Below are 19649 nucleotides of genomic sequence, written 5' to 3' on the forward strand. Positions count from 1 at the left end.
ATTGTTATTTCATGTTAGAATAATATATCCTTAAACGTATATTAATATTATTTTATAGTTTTATTAATTGTATTTAAAAATTATGTTTGAAAAATTTTTCAAATAACAATTGATTTGATCGCGCACATGGCAAGACGAGGATGTGCGCATGCGTCTAATACATTCACTTGTTTCATTTTCATAGTTAGTATCTATATGAAACGTACATATATGCATATGCTTCATTAATATGTTTTGTATGTTCATGTGCGCACACGTAGCGCGTAAAGCAACGACAAGTAACTAAAGAGAAGAAGACACTAAAATTGTAGTGTCGTCAAAGCTATCACGATAAATGTTTTAATTATTATTTTTTCATTTTGCTACATTTATTTTGTATATTAGGAAATAATTCCTAAGATTTTGTAGAAGGAAGAAATAATTAGAAAAAGATGTTTCGAGAGGGACAATACATAGAAGTGATAAAGGTATTTTGTCCTGCAACAGCTGTTGACAGCTGTCAAAATGATCAAGTTGTTTTATATTCATCATTATAAAAGCAAAAGCTGTGGGTGTGTTTTCAGGCTTCAGACAATTGCGTGGCGACGGTTGTCGTTACTGTGCAAGAACAAATTATTGAAATAAAGAAGAAAAAGATATCTACCAACAAGTGGCTCGATCTCGAAGATTGGGCGGCGGTTTATAAAATATTGGAAAGAGTCATTTTACGTAACTGCAAAAATGATATTAGCGAGCAATGCCGTAGAAAATTCGAAGGGTGTCAATGGAAAAAATCTACAAGACAATTAGAGATAACGTAAGAAAAATATCAGTTTTATTCGAAAGTAATTCTCTGATATTTATCTTGTACGTGTTTAAATTAAAAAATTAAATTGCAGATGTACAATTGATTCCTTTGAATGGACCAAAGATACATCATTGTTAACGATTAGAGTAAATGTATCACCTGCAAGAAGAAAGTTAACAAAGAATGATATACATGAACAAAGTTCGGGTGATGAAAAATCAACTTCTAAAGAATTAGTAGATAATTTAATAAAGAAGGAAATAGATCTAGAAAAACCTGATAATCATAGCAGTTTGCAGATAGAACAGTCAAAATATTCTCCTGATCAGGCATTAGAAGAATATGTACCAGATTCACCTATAAAGAAAAATTCTCCTCCTTTAAAGTATATACCAAGTAGAAAAAGTACACTGCAGAGTATGCAAATGACATCTAATGAATATACACCAGTGCAATCATGTAATGATGTTTTGGATAATGTTCCATATGTACCTAACTCCATTAAAAATTTCAATGCTTCTTACGAAGCTTATGAACCTCATAGTATTACTTCTATGGAATTAGTAGAAGAATATGTACCTAATTCTAAAGGTATAAAGCCTTCGGTTGAAGAATACGAGCCTAATTTTAGAGGAAAGTTAATGAAATTTGATGAAAGTTATGTACCATCCAGTGTACAAATTTCAAACGAGAATGTAAAAAGAGTACAAAAGATAGAAAAATTAAAGTCACGTAGAAAAGGAACACTTATAAATAAAAAGAAAACAGAACTCGTTTAGTACGAACAAAATGGATTGTATAAACTGATCATCGTGAAAATTACTTTTGATAAATGAATTACTTATAACATATGTGGGTATGTGAGTGTGCGTATAAATATATATATAAATAGTTTTATTATAATATTAATAAAAAAATAATGATACTGTATCGCTTTAATAAAATGTATATTCTTAGAATTGATATTATCAATCGATTCTCGATGATTTTTTAAATCGTTTTTGGTTAAGTCTACAATCGAGAGCTTTAAAAATATTTAATAATAGAATCAACTTGATTACACGTTTATTCATTATTATCTTCTGTCTCAGAAGTTGGTTCGTCGATCAAGTTTTGTATTGGCTCGCATTTATTTTCGGTTATTTCATTTATAATTTCTTGTGTTTCTTGCTGTTGCTGTTCTTGTTCTTGTTCTTCTTCTTCTTCTTCTTCTTCTTCTTCATCATCCGTATCATCATCAGCACCAGGATGAGCAGGAACTTTATGTACTGGACTACCAGTTGTTTGCATACTACCTGGTTTTTGCCACATTTTTTGTGATTCCTTATATTGAGAAAGAAATAAAATTTGATTATATAAATGCAATCGTACATTCATTATAAATTATTTAGAAGAAAAAAAAAAAGAAATTTATATATGGAATGAAACCTTACCTTTATACCGCTCACTTTTTCCATATAATAATCGTAAACGAATTTAGCCATATGTGGCATGTCTTCTATTTCCATTGGAGATGTCGATGGAATAGCATCGTTTAATCTATCACTAGGATAAGTTTCTTGTGGTAAAAGTTGAAGCTTTAATGGTCGCTGCATCAGTTGATTGAATGCAGGCGTAAGCTCAAAACAATTTTTAAAAAGGGATACTCTGGCAAAGACGTATAGACCTAGTCGTGCTCTTGACATTGCTACCACGAGACGTCTAGCATCCCTTAAATGACCTACTGCTCGTGTTTTTACTAGAGATAATATTATATAATCATTTTGTTGACCCTGATACTTATCAACGGTTGTTACTTTGTTTGGCCGACCTATTAATGGATTATTTGCGCATCTTATATTTATTACATCTCTTATAAGGTGTTTTTGACCGTTATATGTAGTTAATATACTAATTTTATCCGCTGGATAACCCAAAAGACGCATGTACATAAATACAGCAACACAATATTCTGCTTCAGCGAGATTTTGATAAAAATATGCACTAGGCTCACTTTCTCCAATACCATTGAAATCTTCGACATTAACCAATTGAAAATCGTAAAGGAAACCTGCATTTGCCACTAAATATTCAGCACTACGTTCTACGTGTAATAAATTACCAAGCTTTTTGTATCGCCAATTATATAAATTACATATACTCGGCCTGGCACGTCCTTGGCCATCTAAATCAACCGTTGGAACACCTAATCTTACAAATCGTGCGAAAAGAGACTGTTCCATATTCGAATATTTTTGGAATGCCATATTTTTAATAACAGGTGGCAATTGATGATGATCACCAATCATTATCCAACGTTTTAAACGATTATAACCATCTTGAGGATTTTGAAGTAATAACGGAATGAAAGTTTCAATTTCTAAAATTTGTGCAGACTCTTCCATTAGGATATTGTCATATTTGAAACCCATATCCACAAGTTCACGCCTTTTTAAAGCTGCGTGAGTACATGTCATAGCTATAACCTTTGCTTCCTTCACTAGTAAATATTTAGATCTATCAAGTCCGGATCTGAGCAATTCGAATGCTCTAAATTCTTCTAATTGTGCGAATATTCTTTCAATATATCTATAAACATAATGTACTTAGATTAGATATATATATATATACAGAATGTAATTATTAGATATTACGAAGAGATGGAAACAACATATGTATGTACCGGAAACAACTACAAGCAATCTCTATATCTTCCTCAAACGTCTTATGTTTAAATAATGGTTGTGGTGCATTATCGAAAAATTTATGGAATGGAAATTCTTCATCCACGATAAAAGCCATCGACGACGAGGTTGATGATGCGTCTGATCCCTGTTTTTGTTTAATTCTAGTCTCAAAACGTTCCCAACGTGTTTGTATTTGATACATAAAGAAATGTCCTGCTGTCTCGCAAGTATATGCTACATCGCCCTTCACATTCAACGATTCCTTTTAACAAATATTAGTAAAATAATGTCAAAGTTCTTTGTATAATTTATATAATAATAATAAATTTAATAAATTAATATAATATGATAAGATTGATATATTACCTGTAGTCTTTGTACTTCCATAAGTAGATCTAAACGTTTAGCTAGCACATAGTTTACTCTACCATATCTACTGAAATCTTTTTCAGTTTCTAATGCCTCTTCTCCATGACCAAGACGTAACAAATGACGTTCATCGATATCAAGTGCCATAATTTTTTCAAACAATTGATTTAGTGCTTGATTCGAATGCGTTACAATGAGTGTTCTTTGATAAGGAAAATTATGATAAAGATTAGATATAATTTGAACCGCTACATCAGTTTTACCAGTACCAGGTGGACCTACTACAAGTGTTAAACCTGGTTGCATTCCAGCTCTAATGGCTTCCACTTGTGTTGGTGTAAAAGGGATTTGATTTCTGCAATAAATATCAAACATATATAAAATAACGTAATTTAAAGAATAACAATATCATGGACAAATAATTTCTTTTTATACGAACTTCTTAGGTTCATTAGCTTTGTATGGGCCTCGGCTAGGAGGTACGTGAGGTTCAACTATAATAATTTTGTCAACATGTTCATTATTTTGTTTAGCGATAACATCTTCGAATGTCAATCGGAAAGGTCTAACGAGTTTTTCTTGTTCATCACATTTCACTCTAATCTCATAATGTGGAAAGCTAGACCGTAAATGTTTTATATCGAGAAACGTATCGTTGAAGTCCATCGTTGCTATTTCATTCGGCATTCTGTTAATAATCATGATGATTAATAAATATTGTTTACACTATCTCTTGATAATGGAATGTTAATAAAATTCCACTTGTCAAAGATCATATACCTAGAATAACGAGCAGCACCAGGATCACCATAACCAAGTATAATATCATGAAGCCAATCCGGAACAACACATTCCGTGTTCATGAGTTCTCGTATAGTCTCTAAAACAGCTTTAAAGTTATTTTCTTTAGGCTTTCGTCTCATTATTACGTTAAATCCTTCGTAAACATCTTCACCACCGTGACTAGCATTATCCATATCGATTCGATATTGATTAGAGTCTAACCATACTCTGTAAGTTCTAGTATCTCCTGGTAAAATAGGTCTTGGTTCGGGACCATCTTCAATAACTCTTCCATTGGAATCTAACATACCTTCCACTTCACATCCACGTACTGTGGCTAAACCAACTTGTGGTATAAAAGGAAGCTTATGACTGTATTTTGTACCTATTAGGATAACAAAAATCTGTTGAAATCTTTATCTCTTTCTCTCTCTCTCTCTCTCTCTTTCTTCCCCATTGGATATAAATGTTAATTTTATAATCTCAAAGTTACGAATAATTATAATAACGTTAATGTTACCGATCGGATTTTGTGGTTTCACTGTAATAAGAAAACAAACATCGTGCTTCCGAAGATTTTCCCATTCTGATTTGATTTCCTTTCGAACACTCAAATTGATCGTGACATCGGCACGTACTCGAGATGGTCTCTTTTCACCGATATTAGGTTTGGCTACTTCAACGACTGCAAATTGTGTAATCGGTTGTGCCATTCTGGCCCAACCACCAAAATATACACCACCGTCTTCAGCTTGCCTAAAAAAAAAAGTTATGTTATTCCAGTGTATAAGAATTATAATATGATTTGGCTTATCGTAATTCATATGAATCACATACCATGGACTCAATCTACTCACAGCGTCTTCGATATCTTGGCGTATTTCATCTGTAAATGATAATGAAATCAATGTAAACATACAGACATTTCGAAAATATAGACATTGAACATACGTACATGTGGATTCCAAACGAAAAAGATTAAAGTTTCTTAAGAGATAATCGTGGAGAGTTAAAAATTGTAAGTTTAATTTCGGTAAAGCCAAACAGCCTTCGCCTGAAAAATATTCGGTTGGTACGATACTTTCGTTCCAAATGATATCCTCGGTTGGATAAAGTGGCATTTCATTTAATTCTTCGAGTTGTGATGCTCTACGTTCGTGTCGCGATATCTGAAACAGAGAAGAAAAAAAATTTGTGTAAAAAAGAAAAGAGAAAAAAAGAAAAGAGTAGAATTCCGCTTTTGAAAATACGAGTAAAGATTGCTTTTAAATTACCAATAGTTCTCGAAGAAAATCTATGTCCAAGCGATACCAATTTTCATTTTTCTCCCTTTCCTTCGGTGGTACCAAATTCAAATAACTTGCAATAGATTTCAATTCTTCTTGACTAAAAAGTAAAATCAACAAATGTGTAGATACATATAAATATATTTTCATTCTGTCAATAGAATAAATTTATATTTAATGATAATATATATTCACCTGAGAGATCCAAAATGTTTATTAAGCGCATCTCTGGTATCCACGCTTGCTACATTTGCCAAGGCAAAATTTCGTAAATCACGAAATTTAGCGAAGACCGCTTTCTGTATATGGAAAAAAAAAATACATATATAGATTTTATAATTCATATACATTTATTATACATAGAAATAATCGATACGTCATATGCGTACATATATCATCTATACCTGAAGGGATGTAATTTTGGCATAATGTAATTGAGTCATATCGTGATCGGTCAAAGGATCTCCCGTTTCTTCGCTGATTTCAAATCTGGCATAAAACTTCAGCATTTCCAGAAGCTGAAATTATCGATCGTAATATAATTAATGAAATAAGTAATATGAGTGTTTTCTTTTTTTTTTTTAGCGTATTAAAATATTTCATAATATATAGATATGCAACAAATACACACACACATGCATCGTTACAAAGTTCATCAAGCTCTAAAGATAGATAATCAAATATAAATACATATAATATATATTCTCTAATCGGTTATACGAATAATAATTAATTTTTTACTACTTTAAAAAAATATTTTAGCAATTGATTTTATTATTATGAGCGTTATTATTATGAATGATAACAGTATAGGAGTAGATATTATCTCTTTTTCATTTCAACTCGATTATCCCTCTATCTCCCTCTCTCTCTCTCTCTCTCTCTCTCTCTCTCTCTTTCTCTTTTCTCTTCCTCTCTCATTCCAATTAACATGCGCTACCTTGTTTCACTATTACATATATGCTTCTTTCTAATTTACTTTTTTTTCCTATAGATCTTTTTACGTAACTTCTGAATAATTATGTTTACATTATGGTAAATTCCCATTTCATTTCAATACTAATAAAAAATACATGAGTAATATGCAAATCATACAAACATTTCTTTGAGACGAATCTTTCTTTTTTTCTTTTCGATTTCGAAAGATTCGACATTTTTTTCATCGATTCACGAGGACGTAGAATATTTACGTATAAGTCGATATAAAAAAGAATAAAAATAAAAATAAAAAAAAAAAGAGAGAAAAAAAAATAATAAAAAAAGAAAAATAAGAGATACGCATATAGTGACGATTATAATTAATCATTTTTATTCACACGTCAATGTAATTGGCATTCTTCGTTCGAGTCCTTCGACACACTTCTCAACTACACAATTACAAATTGTTATTAAGATAAAGTAATGGAATTTTTTTACTTTACAATACCCACTTCTGTATATTGTAGATTAAACATTTTTTCATTCTTATTCCATTCATATTATCGATTATAACTATCTTGTTGTATTTATCGTATGATTATTTGCGATTCGATTTTATACATACCATATGTATGCATAGATATATATATATATATATACATATATATATATATATATACATATATATATATATATATTTATATATATTGATAATAATTTATAATATAAGCAAATGAGTGTTTATAAGAGAATTTACAATTGACATTGGTACGCATTATCATGACACGTGTAGTTAATTTAATGTTTCACACGTGTATATAATACTTGTATAGTATATAAGCACGGTTTATCGACGCATATTAAGTGCTAAAATTAGACTATCAATGTAATGATAGTAAATTCAAAGTAATATGATATCCATCGATGACTAATATTATTATATTTGATTATTAATAATATATTAATCCATAGAACAAAGAGATTTATACCGTATCATTTATTACTAATTATTAACACTCTCAAATCTCTATTTTTAACAGGTTTTTTTTTCTGATAAAGATCTTCTAGCCGCGGGTGTATAGTAATCTTAATAAAAAGTATACCGTTAAAAATAATCTTAATAAAAATATACCGTTTCTTTAAAGTTTTTTAATACATTTATATTAATTCTTATTAAGCGCCCTACTATATATAAAAAATTAATTATAACTAATATATTGAAATATATATATATATATAATTACAAGAAGAATAAATAATTAATTTTCATAATGAATAAATAAATAAAAAGGATAATACAGTATATGAATTTTAATCGATCAAGAATACAAGACACTCCAATTGATTATCTTCTTTTTTCTCTCTTCTTTCTTTTTATCCGTCTTTCTTGATCGAAAAGGAAAAAATGTAACTCGTCGGCGAAAGGCAGATATTTTCTATCTATGGGCGTTCGCGAGGAACGGTTGATGGCTCAGACAAGTAGTATCGTGCGTATCGTGTGTGCGTTAACATTCCTCCGAGAGCGAGAGTCTCCTCTTCTTGATTTTTATAACACGTACGAGTCAAAAAATACTTTGAACATTATTCGAAATTAAATACACGAAGTTTAAAATTTTAACTTATTTAAAAAATATTCTTAATTGAATCTCTCGAGAATTATAATTGAAATTATCTTTTTATAGTTTTCAAATATACATTAACAAAAAATATAAGAAAATAGTTCGCGCGTTAACGTTTCATTTTCCTTTCTTGTAGTCCCAGTGTTATAGTCGTCGAGACAGAAGTGCAAGAATAGCCCAGGGTAGCTTTGTCATTCTCTTTTTTCTTTCTCTTTCTCTCTTTCTCTCTTTCTCTCTTTGTCCAAGTTCGATATTTTCGAGAGTGAAAACTTCTTCCAGCAGCCCGAGATACTCCAAAAGTCTTATAATATTTTATTTGATAATATTTAATCAGAATAGGAATGTTAATGTTGACGAATTACTCTTTTGCACTCCTTTTATAATTGACTTTATCACGTATAAATCTATTTATGGTGCCCTTTGATAACAGTGTGCCACATAACAGATAAAACGTACGATTGAATGATCAAAAGTTCATCATGCTTAGATTTTTTCTATTTTTTTGATTTTTTATATTTTTTTTTGTTCTTTATTTTGTTCTGTTTTTTTCTTTTATGAAATATTTTCGATTATCTGATGAGAAAGAGAGGGAGAGAGAGGGAGAAAAAGAGAGAGAAACGACATGTGGTAATGAAAAGTGAAAAATAAATGCCGTCAAATATGAATTATAAACGAAAACCTTGTTTATTGTCGATGAAAGGTAAGATCTCATCATTTTTTCTATTTCATTTTTTAAGACAATTAATATAAATATATTATATATGAAAATTAATTCTTTTAAAGATACAAAACATATACACACACCCACACACATACGCATGCACATATTAACGCATTTGTGACGTGCGTCATTTTGTATTTACGTACATTCATCCAAGTTTATAAAAGCATAAATTCGTTCTTCTTAAATATGCACATACATTTAATATTTATATTTAATTTATATACATATATATATATGAACGTGTGCATACATAAAATCTTAAGCGATTAAAGATTTTCGTAAAAATATCAAGTAATATATTACGTTAAATAATAAATGTAGATATTGTACGTAACAAACATTGATATCAGCGTATATTGAAAAAAGATTACTATTTTTATCCAGAAATTTCGATTTTCTATATGATCAAAGTGATAAAAAGAATCAATGATTGATTAATGTCATACGAGATTTGAAATCAAATAAAATCGTACCGATCTCTCTCAATGAAGTCGAATAATTATTATATTTTTACAAATTATATTACAAATATTTACTCTTTTATTCGTATTTATATTTGATGATTCATTTCTCTCTCTTTCTCTCTCTTTCTCTCTCTCTCTCTCTCTCTCTCTCTCTCTCTCTCTCTCTCTCTCTCTCTCTCTCTCTCTCTCTCTTTATCTATCTCTCTTTTGTCTCACGTCTATTAATATTACGAATGCAAGTTAATATACGAAATACAAATGTAGATAGCGTAAAACGATATTATCGTTCTTATCGAAGTTAAATCTACAGATAGTCTCTATATTTTCCGGTATTAGAAATAACGATTATCGTGAATCATGCACGTTCAATTACCAAAATATGCATTAATGTATTGTAAAAACGAATTATATGATATAAGAACTATTTAAAACGCGTGTTACTCGTGTCTTTCCACTCCGCTTTCATTTCAATCGCTCCTCTATTATTATTTCTCTTTTTACCGCTTAATTGTTTTCAATTTATTTCAGTTGCGTTAATAAAATTGAAGACAACGAAGAGTATCGTAACGCGTTGCCCTATTAATTTCTCATATGAACTCATTTCGCTTAACGCTTTTCACAGTACCTGTTTGGATATTATGCCTTCATTGGCTGATATGGACCAGCTTATTAAGCGAAGCCATCGACATAAATTGCTGTCAAAATGATACGACGTGGGTAGCCGGAAGGAATTGCAGTGACGGCAGTAACATTCGTATCAAATGTACACTAGGCTTTTATAAAATAAATGGCGAACTGGAAGAATTTAATATTATTGAAACGAAGAAAGGAGCTATGCTGACAGAAACCGAAAGTCTCATTCCAATATCACAGGATCAGTAAATGTTCTATTAATTTTTTCCATTACAATCCGTTCAATTTTTTTCACTTTATTTGTTTTTTTTTTTCTTCCTTTTTCTTCTTCTTCTTTTAATATTTCATTCAGACTCATAAAGTATTTAATTATCATAGCTTTTGTGTGATAAATACGAAAAATATCAAACCTTCTGTATTCGTATGCTTCGATGAAACGTATATGGACGAGCCACCACTATGGAAAAGCATACTTTTCTTTATTCTCAGCATGATATCGGCGATATTTTTGATTGCCACTTTGATGATTTATTTGATTCTTCCCGAACTTCGGGAAATACAAGACAAAGCAATGATGGGTGCTGTATTTTCTTTGGCAGTCAGTTATATTATTCTTTGCGTACAACATATTAAAGAATATGAAAGTGAAGAAATAACGATGTGTGTTACATTAGGTATGTATATATATATATATATATATATGTATGTATAATGATTTAAAATATTAGTAAAAATTTAGAATAAGTTAAATTTAGAATTAGAATTTAGAATTAATGAAACACTCATATTTTTTCACATTAGCATTCTTTCTCTACTATGCCTTCATGGCCACCTTCTTTTGGTTGAACATCGTGGCTTTTAATATTTGGCGAACTGTTTGGTGAGTAAAAAATATTTCATACATTGTTCATAAAGAATCAGTTTTACCGAACTAATTTAATAAAAACGATTATATTCTCAGGTTTAAAAATTTCCTAATCAAAGATAGAGTACTTTTTTTGATATATTGTGTTTATGGATGGTTCGTACCGATCTGTTTTCTAATATCAGCATTGATCGCTCATCATATTCAAGGGTCTCATTTGAAACCTCATTTTGGCGAATACAGATGTTGGTTTAATGGTAATTCATATTACTTAATGTTTCCATTTAATTTCGTATTAATTACATCTCCATTTCTTTCCCCCCTCCCCCCCTTATATATATGTATATATGTTTAATTTAAAGTAATCTTTCTTTCGAATTTTTTAGGTACATCCGAAGTATGGGTGTTTTTTTATGGTCCAATAGCCGTTTTATTGACACTAAATGTTATCTATTTGGGTCTAACAAGTTGGAGATTATGGCATGAATACCGGGAGTATATTGGAAACAACCTACGAGCATTACGATTTAAATGTTTGCTTTATATAAAGCTTATGCTTGTTATGGGTATAACATGGATCTTTGAAATATTATCATTCGCTGCTGGGACAACTCAGTGGTATTGGTATGTATATTATCGAATCAATTAAGTTTTTTTATTCCTTTATACGTTTAGTATAACTCTTACAAATGAAATTTATTTCGTAATACAGAATGAACGATGATGATCCTTGAAAACGTAAACACACCACACACACACACACATATTATACATACATACATACATGCATACATACACACCAGCAGCAGCACAAATCACAAAAAAGCAATTATTAAAATATAGCCTTTGGCATATACGATCTTCGGTTTTCCTTTGTATTAATAGCGAACACGGTATATCATATATCTTTTTTGTTCTTTTTCTTTCATCATATATATTTTTTGTTTTGTTCTTTTTCTTTCTTCTTCTTCTTTTTTTTTCTATCCATTAAGCGAATGTATGTTATTCTCTCAAACGTGCCTCGTATATTCTCATTCTATTTTGGGCTTTTATTTCATGCTCGTTCTCCCATTTTATGTATTAGGATACCAACGGACATCCTCAATACGTTGCAAGGTTTTATAATATTTCTTCTTTTGGTTGTAACACGAAAAAGGGTGAGAAAGCTTTTAGCGAAAAAGAAACCTTGCGGTATAATCTTCCCTAAATCATGGACAGCTTACGAAGACGAGGAATGTGAGATAGTATTACCAGAAGAATTGGAATTGTCTCAACAAGATTAAGAATATTTAATTTATCTATGATATTATTAGAATTTAGTCGTTCAAAAGACAAAGAAGAAGATAATATATCGATTTACGATCTCATTCTATTTTAACTATAAACAAAGTTTACAATCGCATTAATTGGAAATAATTATCTCAATATCGTAAGTACATAAAGAAGAAATAATATCTAAATTTTCATAACACAAATAAAACTAATCCATATATATCTCCTTAGAATGTATTCATGCATATATTTCATATAGTTTAATATAATTTTCTTTGCTTTTGTGAGCGAAGAGATTATTATTGTACAAGAATCTGTAAATATTAAGAAATTGTGGAAAGTCGAAAAAAAAGGAAAAAGAAAAGAATAATAAAATATAAATACACATACTATTTATTATACCTCTCTATTTGTCCTGTACTGATACCTTTTATTTGAAAAATTGTCAATATATGTTAGTGACAAAGAACCAAAACGATAATGAGAAACACTCTTTAAATCAGTTAATTTTAAAGCAGAAACACTGCTTTAAAAGCATCGACTCATCGAATTTTTTTCTTTCTTTCACACGATATACATATCGGACTTTGTACGTGCAACAACATTGGACAGGGACTCTGATACAATCGAACGACTCATCGTCAACGCGATGAGAATATTTTTAATTTGAAAAAAAAAAAAAAAAAAAAAAAAAAAAAAAAAATATATATATATATATATATATATCTTATAAATTGAAACGTAATACGTATGTATAAATAAATACATCTGACGAATCAAAAAATGATATAATATAGAGATTTTTTTTGCGTTGTTGACGCAAATGCTATTACATATATTGATTATAAAACGTTCGGTTCGACTCTAGCATTGCTGTAGTCGCATAAGTATCATTTATGATACGTTACAAAAAGGAAGCGTTTGTACTACCTATTAACAAAGAGGTATGCGAGGGCGGCAGTGAAGTTACTCGTCGCATCAATGTAGAAGACTCACTCTGTTAATATGATAAAGAACGATCTAATCTAATCACAGAAAATGCTTTATTCGTTTTTAAGCATCGTTCAAACGTAATGCAAATACTATTTGTTTTTTCTTCTAACTTATCGGTAAAAGACATTTTCAATCTTTTATCATATTTATTCGTATGTTTTTACAAACGATTATCATTTACTTATTTCATTTATATAAAATATCCGAAACAATGATACAATCATGACAAACGAATGAATTAACGTGTAAGGAAATAATATCATACATAGATATGTAAAAAAATCAGAAAATAGATGCGATTAATAAATAAAACATTTTCTAATTCTTTGAAACCTTCGTTCATTCGGCGAATTTGTGTATTTGACTTTAAATGGAATTTCTTTATTAAGATGCGTTCAGTGTGAACTGACCCTAAATTTTTGCAATAGTGTGCAGACTCCTTAATGCGACACAGACGCGCGCGCGCGCGCATACATACCACACGTACAGAAGCATATACAGAGGGTTCCCGAAAGGGGCCGGGGGGAGAGAGAGGAAGAGAGAGAGAGAGAATAAATTAACGCATAGAGGGGGAAGTAGGATAGCGTATAAGAGAAATAAAGTAAGGAAGAGCACAAGGAGAAACGAGAATGGATAAAGAGATAAAGAGGAGGAGAAGTAGAAGAAGGAGAAAACGACGACGAGTATGGATGGGCAGGGGTAGGTTTCTTTGCAGGCAGTACTAGCGACAGACAGGTATGGCAAAGCGAAGATGATTCCAATGTATTGCCTTATTCGCGCTTACGTGTGTACAGACCTTAAACGTCCTGTAAAAGAGACTGGAAATCAATATTTCATCAATTTACATATATACTTCCGTGGAACATCTTCGAGAAACTTATTGCACGTTGAAAATGTTGAATTAATGGAGGGAAAAGAAAGGAACCGAAGGTGATGATAATAAAGGAAGAAAGAAAAAAGGAATAGAAAAAGTGAGAAAGATAGAAAGTGTGCACGCCTGTGTGTGTAAGAGACGAGAGAGAGAGAGAGAGAGAGAGAGAGAGAGAGAGAGAGAGAGAGAGAGATAGAGAGATAGAGAGAGAGAGAGAGAGAGAGAAGGGGGACAATACGGGAGTGACATGTATCTTGCAACGGCGTTTCTTTTCATATCATTCCTAGCGAGTCATTCAAGATTCGCCGGTGGAAATACAAATGCCAAAATAAATGCAGTAAAGATTGCAAAGTGTTGCGAACTCAGTGAACTTCTTTTGGACGACACGTGCACACCATTATCAGTGACAAACGAAACGAAACCATGGCAACCAGAATATACAGAAGACAAGGACTCAGATTTTTCGTTACGAAATCAAGTCACTCCAGATTATCGTTTTGGATTACCTAAATGTCATAGTAATGAACATCAATGGCATGTATATTATTATCCTTCCGGACCAGATAGATTGGCTATTGTATTGCCCTTTGGCAAACTTAGACATTATATCGATGATCTCAAGAAAGAATCAATCAGAAATGGAGAAGAGGTCATAGAACCGTTCAGATTTGATGACGGAGAAGAAGAGACCAAATCCATTCACTATGATTATTCTTTTGGGAAATATTGTGCCGACAAAGCTGTCTTAAGTAGAGATCATTTGGTTGCTACCTATGCTATGATATGTGTGCCTGAGGTACCTGTTCAATGGACAGATGCCAATTACTTGATGAAACATGCTATTGATCCTGCCTTTCGTGCCATATCCATAGCAGCATATCTTGTTGTCGCAGTAATTTATTTTGTTCTACCGCAATTGCGAGATCTTGTAGGTAATATGATAACTAGTATGACATTGTGCCTTATAACAAATCAATGTGCTTCGACAGTAAGAATATTCACTGAACTTGGTAGTCATGTTAGTTTTATGATAGCTGGTGAGTTTAAAATCAACTAAATGTAGAATTTCAATAAAATCCAATTTCTACTTAATTTTCTTTGATTTTTTTTCAGATACAGTCGCATATGTGTCTTTATTAGCAGCTTTCTTTTGGCTCAATGCTTTGGGCTATTACGTTTGGAATACATTTAGATCTCGCAATGTATTTTTGCGTATAACTGATGGAAGAAAATATTGTTATTATTCCACATATGTTTGGATATCAACTATTGCTATTGCTGGGACTGCGATTTTTGCACATTTTGCATTAGAAACTGACAAACCATCTATAGGTGGTACAGTATATCCCGCTCAAGAAACTGTTGGTTGGCTAGCTCTTTCAGTATTATTTATGTCTATTATTCTTACAATAATAGTTGATTTTTCCTTTGTTTTAACAACAGCAAACAGAATTAAAAGAATGAGTACATATGGCAGAATTCATCATAAAATGAAATACAGTTTCAGAATGTTTGTTTTTCTATTCGCAATAATGAGCATTAGTTGGATATCTTTATTACTGTCAGGATTAAAATATGAAGCTTTAGCATATTGCCACATTGTTGTTAATTTGTTACAAGCAATTTTTGTACTTTATATATGTGTATTTGGTCAAAAAAGAGTCACATTTTTACTTGGGAAAACATGCAATTGTTGTAATAATGGAGAAAATATTGAAGGCCTTGATTGGGGAGAAGAGATGACAGCAATAAATGCAGGTTATTAAAGTGCACTTATGTTATATCTTATAAATAACTCTGACTGAATGTCTAAATAAGACATATCTAATATTTAATATCAATTAAACTTAAATAGTATTATGATATTTGATATCTTGTAAATTATATATGCCTTAAATCAAATAGATTTGTATATATAATCAAAATCTGTTAATTAATAATATAATACAATTTTATAAATATATATTACCTAGTAAAGTATTAATACCTATATTCGGTATATAGTCAAAGTTAACTATGAAATAGTTAATCTTCTAATAGTTAATCTCTGTTTTCAAAATATTTATGTAATATTTGTTTGTATAATATGGCAATTTTTGTATAAAAAAAGAATCGTTTTATATAAATATTCATGCATACTCATAATTAAATATACTATCTTACATAATCTAATTATATCCTGATATTATATTTCTAAAACTTACCTGACCAAATAGTCCACCTTCTAGCCGATGTAACAAATTAGATAGTTGACAGCGTACTACCAAATGGCAATCATCCATCACAGTATTAAAGAAGCGTCTGGTTGGTAGAAGAGCCTCTAGATCAATGATCAGTTCCAAGAATCTTTCACAATAACGTATTTTGTCAGGGAAAACAGGTTCTGTAATAATGTATTTAATGTTATATTGTTCCTAAATATATACTAACATATATATGTATATATATATATCAAAATATAAGAAAAATAGCAACACGAGTTCCTAAAGGCAAAAATGGTATATGTATGCCTCTATATACAATTGACATAAGGACAAATTTCTTTATACACAACATGTAATTGTTAATATATTAAAATATTATTTGATCATCAATATTTTTGTCCTACAACAAGAGGTCATTGCTTACCTTTTTTCCTGTCAGGAACTCGTGCATCAATTACCTTCAAGTGGAATTGTTTCTAATATGGTCATAAATTTGATCATTAGTCTATGCAAAAATTTACGTTCCCATTCTAGTTTTTCTTTCAACTCAGGATTATCTTTTTTTCTTATAACCTTCCAGTATTTTCTCCATTTTGGATATTTTTTAAATTCTAATTCTCTACGTCCTTCTTGTAATGAAATCCACATAGACAACGATACCAATCTCTTTACTTCCTCTCTAACTAATGGTACTTCCATAGAATTAAAGCAATGATTCAAAAAAACAATAAGAGCGGTTTGTTCCTTAAGATCAAAATCCATTATACTCTCTTCTAAGCATGCTTCAAGAACTTTTTGAAAAAATCCTGCGAATTGAGTAGGATTCTTCTCGAATGCCTCCCAAACTTGTACGCGCTCTCGAAATTTCTCATTGACCATAACAACGATAGACATAGTATGAGCACGTGTAGCAGTTTCTACATGATAATTTGGCCAAAGAAAATTTTCCAAATATTGACTGAATTCTAGCATCATAATGCGCCGAATTGAAAACTTCGAAGCACATATTTCTTGAATATAAATGTCATCTACTATTTGAGAATTAAATGAAAGATGTATATCTGTAGTATGTGGTGCCCAATACTTGTTGGCCAACTGTGAAATAAACCAAAAATTTTATTGTTTCAGATTGTATTATATATAATTAATTAAGTTATAAGAAAACGAGTATTATTTATTTAAACGAACGCAATTTTAAAAACGAAACTCTGAAACAATAAAATAAAATGATTAAATGAAATACCTGAGTTATTTTATCTGCATTAATCTGCTCAACCGTTGGTGCAGGATTATTACTTTTAATGGGAGGACCATTTTGATTTTCCATTTTTGATCATTAATATTTTTGTTTCCTATACTTTTTTACAACATAACACAAAGTATCATCCAGTATATAAACTCAGCAGCATGAACGTTACTGCACTTAACACAAACACTACACGTTTTAATTGGTTATATGCATATACCACACAATCATGTAATTCAAAATAACATTTCCAATGTTATATCAATCATATTTTTTAAATTTATCAACATTTTTGTTATCTTTTTTCAAGATATTAATATATAATTAAATTAATAACCATACATATCATTTTTAAAATTACATCAAACTACTTATCCACGGAACTTGCTGATACTTGATAAGCATGGTACTAGATGGAATAAATTTAATATTACGTCGTTGATGTTGCTGTCAGTACCTTTAATTGGTTAAAGTAATTTTCATGCATTGTTATTGGTACAATGATTTTTGATATTTAAATTCAAAATTGATTATAAAATTCAATCATTTAATTTTTAATCATTGTCGTATTAATAACGTTATGTTACACAGTCTATCTAGATTAAATTTAATCAATGATCAACCATTAATGCACCATATTTGAATTTTCCTCCATTCGAAAGACGTGAAAATATCCATTTAATATTTGTTGAAATTTTTATCAAGATATAAGGTATTTGCGAATCAATTTTCTATTATTTATTCGTTTACTGTGAAAATATTAATTATTTTAACGAATAAATAGTGTATATATATGATTCTATAAGAGTAATTAGAAATAGTTGTCAAAGAAACACGTACAGCATGCCTCCTAAAAAAAGGAATTATTCTGAATGTGATAATCCATCTAAAAATCCAAATTCAAAAAAATTAAAGTTATCAATGTCTGATAGTAGTCCTGATGATGCTAAATCATCTGAAAATATAACAGAAATTCCAAATAGTACAGATCATTCATCAACATTATCATCTGTGCAATTGCCAGTTCCTGAAAAACTATTATTAATTGAACAAGAACTATGTCAAAGACTACAAACTATAAATTTTCCTTCAAACGTTGCATATGTTTATAATCCAATCATCTATGCATTTGAGGTACATGCAATGTACGTTCAAACCTATTGTAATGGACCTAAAAAGATTTTATTTCTTGGAATGAATCCTGGTCCATGGGGTATGTCACAAACAGGTGTACCATTTGGCGAAATTAGTATGGTTCGTGACTGGCTAAAACTTCACGGTTTTATTGGGAAACCTCCTCGAGAACAGCCAGATAGAAAAGTAACAGGGTTTGATTGTAAACGTAGTGAAATTAGTGGTAAAAGACTTTGGGGTCTTTTCAAAGAAATGTGCGGATCCCCACAAAATTTATTTAAACATTCTTATATACATAATTATTGTCCTATTGCTTTAATGGATCGTAAGGGCCGAAACATCACACCTGCAGAATTAAAGGCAATATTTACTCTCTTTCTTTCTATTATTTTTATATACTTACAAAATATTTTTTGCAGGGTGAAGAACAAAAATTAATACATGAATTATGTGATCAGGCATTATCCAAAATTATTCAATTGCTGGATATAAAGATTATAGTTGGTATAGGAAGATTTGCAGAAAAAAGAGCACAAACAGTAGTAAGTGCGGATAATTTATCTGCACAGGTAATAAAAACCATTATTTAAGAATCACTTTATATATATTCTCTCTATGTTATTTTATATTTTATGTAATTAATTACTATTTTAGGTTCTATGGATTACTCATCCTAGTCCAAGATCTGTAGGAAATCAAAATTGGGATCAAAAAACTAAACAAAGATTACACGATCTTGGATTAGCAGAATATTTTAGTAATTAAACAATTGTGTTATTACAACAAGTACAATAAGTACATATAAGGAACATTTT

General features: G+C 30.4%; 5 protein-coding genes across 12 annotated transcripts; 4 read left to right on the forward strand and 1 right to left on the reverse strand.

Moving 5' to 3' along the window:
* Nucleotides 1-182: 182 nt before the first annotated feature.
* On the forward strand, nt 183-1715 carry LOC118442570 (uncharacterized). Of its 2 annotated transcripts, none has more exons than XM_035868336.2 (3): nt 183-467; nt 546-796; nt 879-1715. In XM_035868336.2, exons 1-3 carry the CDS (start codon nt 432-434, stop codon nt 1564-1566), a joined length of 975 nt encoding a protein of 324 aa, XP_035724229.1. In that variant the 5' UTR covers nt 183-431; the 3' UTR covers nt 1567-1715. The 2 variants fall into 2 exon arrangements, with proteins under 2 accessions (XP_035724229.1, XP_035724230.1); XM_035868337.2 differs by having other exon boundaries at nt 186-467; nt 564-796.
* On the reverse strand, nt 1716-18082 carry LOC118442560 (RNA helicase aquarius). Of its 2 annotated transcripts, XM_035868311.2 has the most exons (15): nt 17698-18082; nt 16913-17549; nt 16455-16633; nt 6296-6409; nt 6087-6190; nt 5880-5991; nt 5561-5774; nt 5443-5491; nt 5126-5361; nt 4603-4990; nt 4262-4510; nt 3820-4177; nt 3450-3715; nt 2221-3355; nt 1716-2110 (listed from the first exon to the last, which is right to left on the reverse strand). In XM_035868311.2, exons 1-15 carry the CDS (start codon nt 17779-17781, stop codon nt 1853-1855), a joined length of 4383 nt encoding a protein of 1460 aa, XP_035724204.2. In that variant the 5' UTR covers nt 17782-18082; the 3' UTR covers nt 1716-1852. The 2 variants fall into 2 exon arrangements, with proteins under 2 accessions (XP_035724204.2, XP_035724205.2); XM_035868312.2 differs by lacking the exon at nt 17698-18082 and having other exon boundaries at nt 16879-17020.
* Nucleotides 8243-12649, forward strand: LOC118442568 (G protein-coupled receptor Mth2). Of its 3 annotated transcripts, none has more exons than XM_085663917.1 (9): nt 8243-8364; nt 8565-8880; nt 9014-9128; nt 10239-10494; nt 10628-10923; nt 11051-11129; nt 11211-11371; nt 11501-11738; nt 12199-12649. In XM_085663917.1, the coding sequence occupies exons 3-9, from the start codon at nt 9077-9079 to the stop codon at nt 12395-12397; spliced, it is 1281 nt and encodes a 426-aa protein (XP_085520043.1). In that variant the 5' UTR covers nt 8243-8364; nt 8565-8880; nt 9014-9076; the 3' UTR covers nt 12398-12649. The 3 variants fall into 3 exon arrangements, with proteins under 3 accessions (XP_085520043.1, XP_035724226.1, XP_035724227.1); XM_035868334.2 differs by having other exon boundaries at nt 8265-8364; nt 8565-8610; XM_035868333.2 differs by having other exon boundaries at nt 8565-9128.
* On the forward strand, nt 13236-16313 carry mthl5 (G-protein coupled receptor Mth-like 5). 4 transcript variants are annotated; one of them, XM_035868328.2, is made up of 3 exons: nt 13236-13330; nt 13808-15287; nt 15364-16313. In XM_035868328.2, exons 2-3 carry the CDS (start codon nt 14498-14500, stop codon nt 16014-16016), a joined length of 1443 nt encoding a protein of 480 aa, XP_035724221.1. In that variant the 5' UTR covers nt 13236-13330; nt 13808-14497; the 3' UTR covers nt 16017-16313. The 4 variants fall into 4 exon arrangements, with proteins under 4 accessions (XP_035724221.1, XP_035724220.1, XP_035724219.1 ...); XM_035868327.2 differs by having other exon boundaries at nt 13245-13495; XM_035868326.2 differs by having other exon boundaries at nt 13245-13456.
* Nucleotides 18083-18420: 338 nt separating the features above from the next.
* Nucleotides 18421-19627, forward strand: Smug (Single-strand-selective monofunctional uracil-DNA glycosylase). Its single transcript, XM_035868339.2, has 3 exons — nt 18421-19194; nt 19254-19403; nt 19489-19627. Exons 1-3 carry the CDS (start codon nt 18544-18546, stop codon nt 19597-19599), a joined length of 912 nt encoding a protein of 303 aa, XP_035724232.1. The 5' UTR covers nt 18421-18543; the 3' UTR covers nt 19600-19627.
* Nucleotides 19628-19649: the final 22 nt, after the last annotated feature.

Source organism: Vespa mandarinia, chromosome 24 (assembly GCF_050613455.1).
Source record: "Vespa mandarinia isolate Hongniang chromosome 24, ASM5061345v1, whole genome shotgun sequence".
Classification (NCBI taxonomy): domain Eukaryota; kingdom Metazoa; phylum Arthropoda; class Insecta; order Hymenoptera; family Vespidae; genus Vespa; species Vespa mandarinia.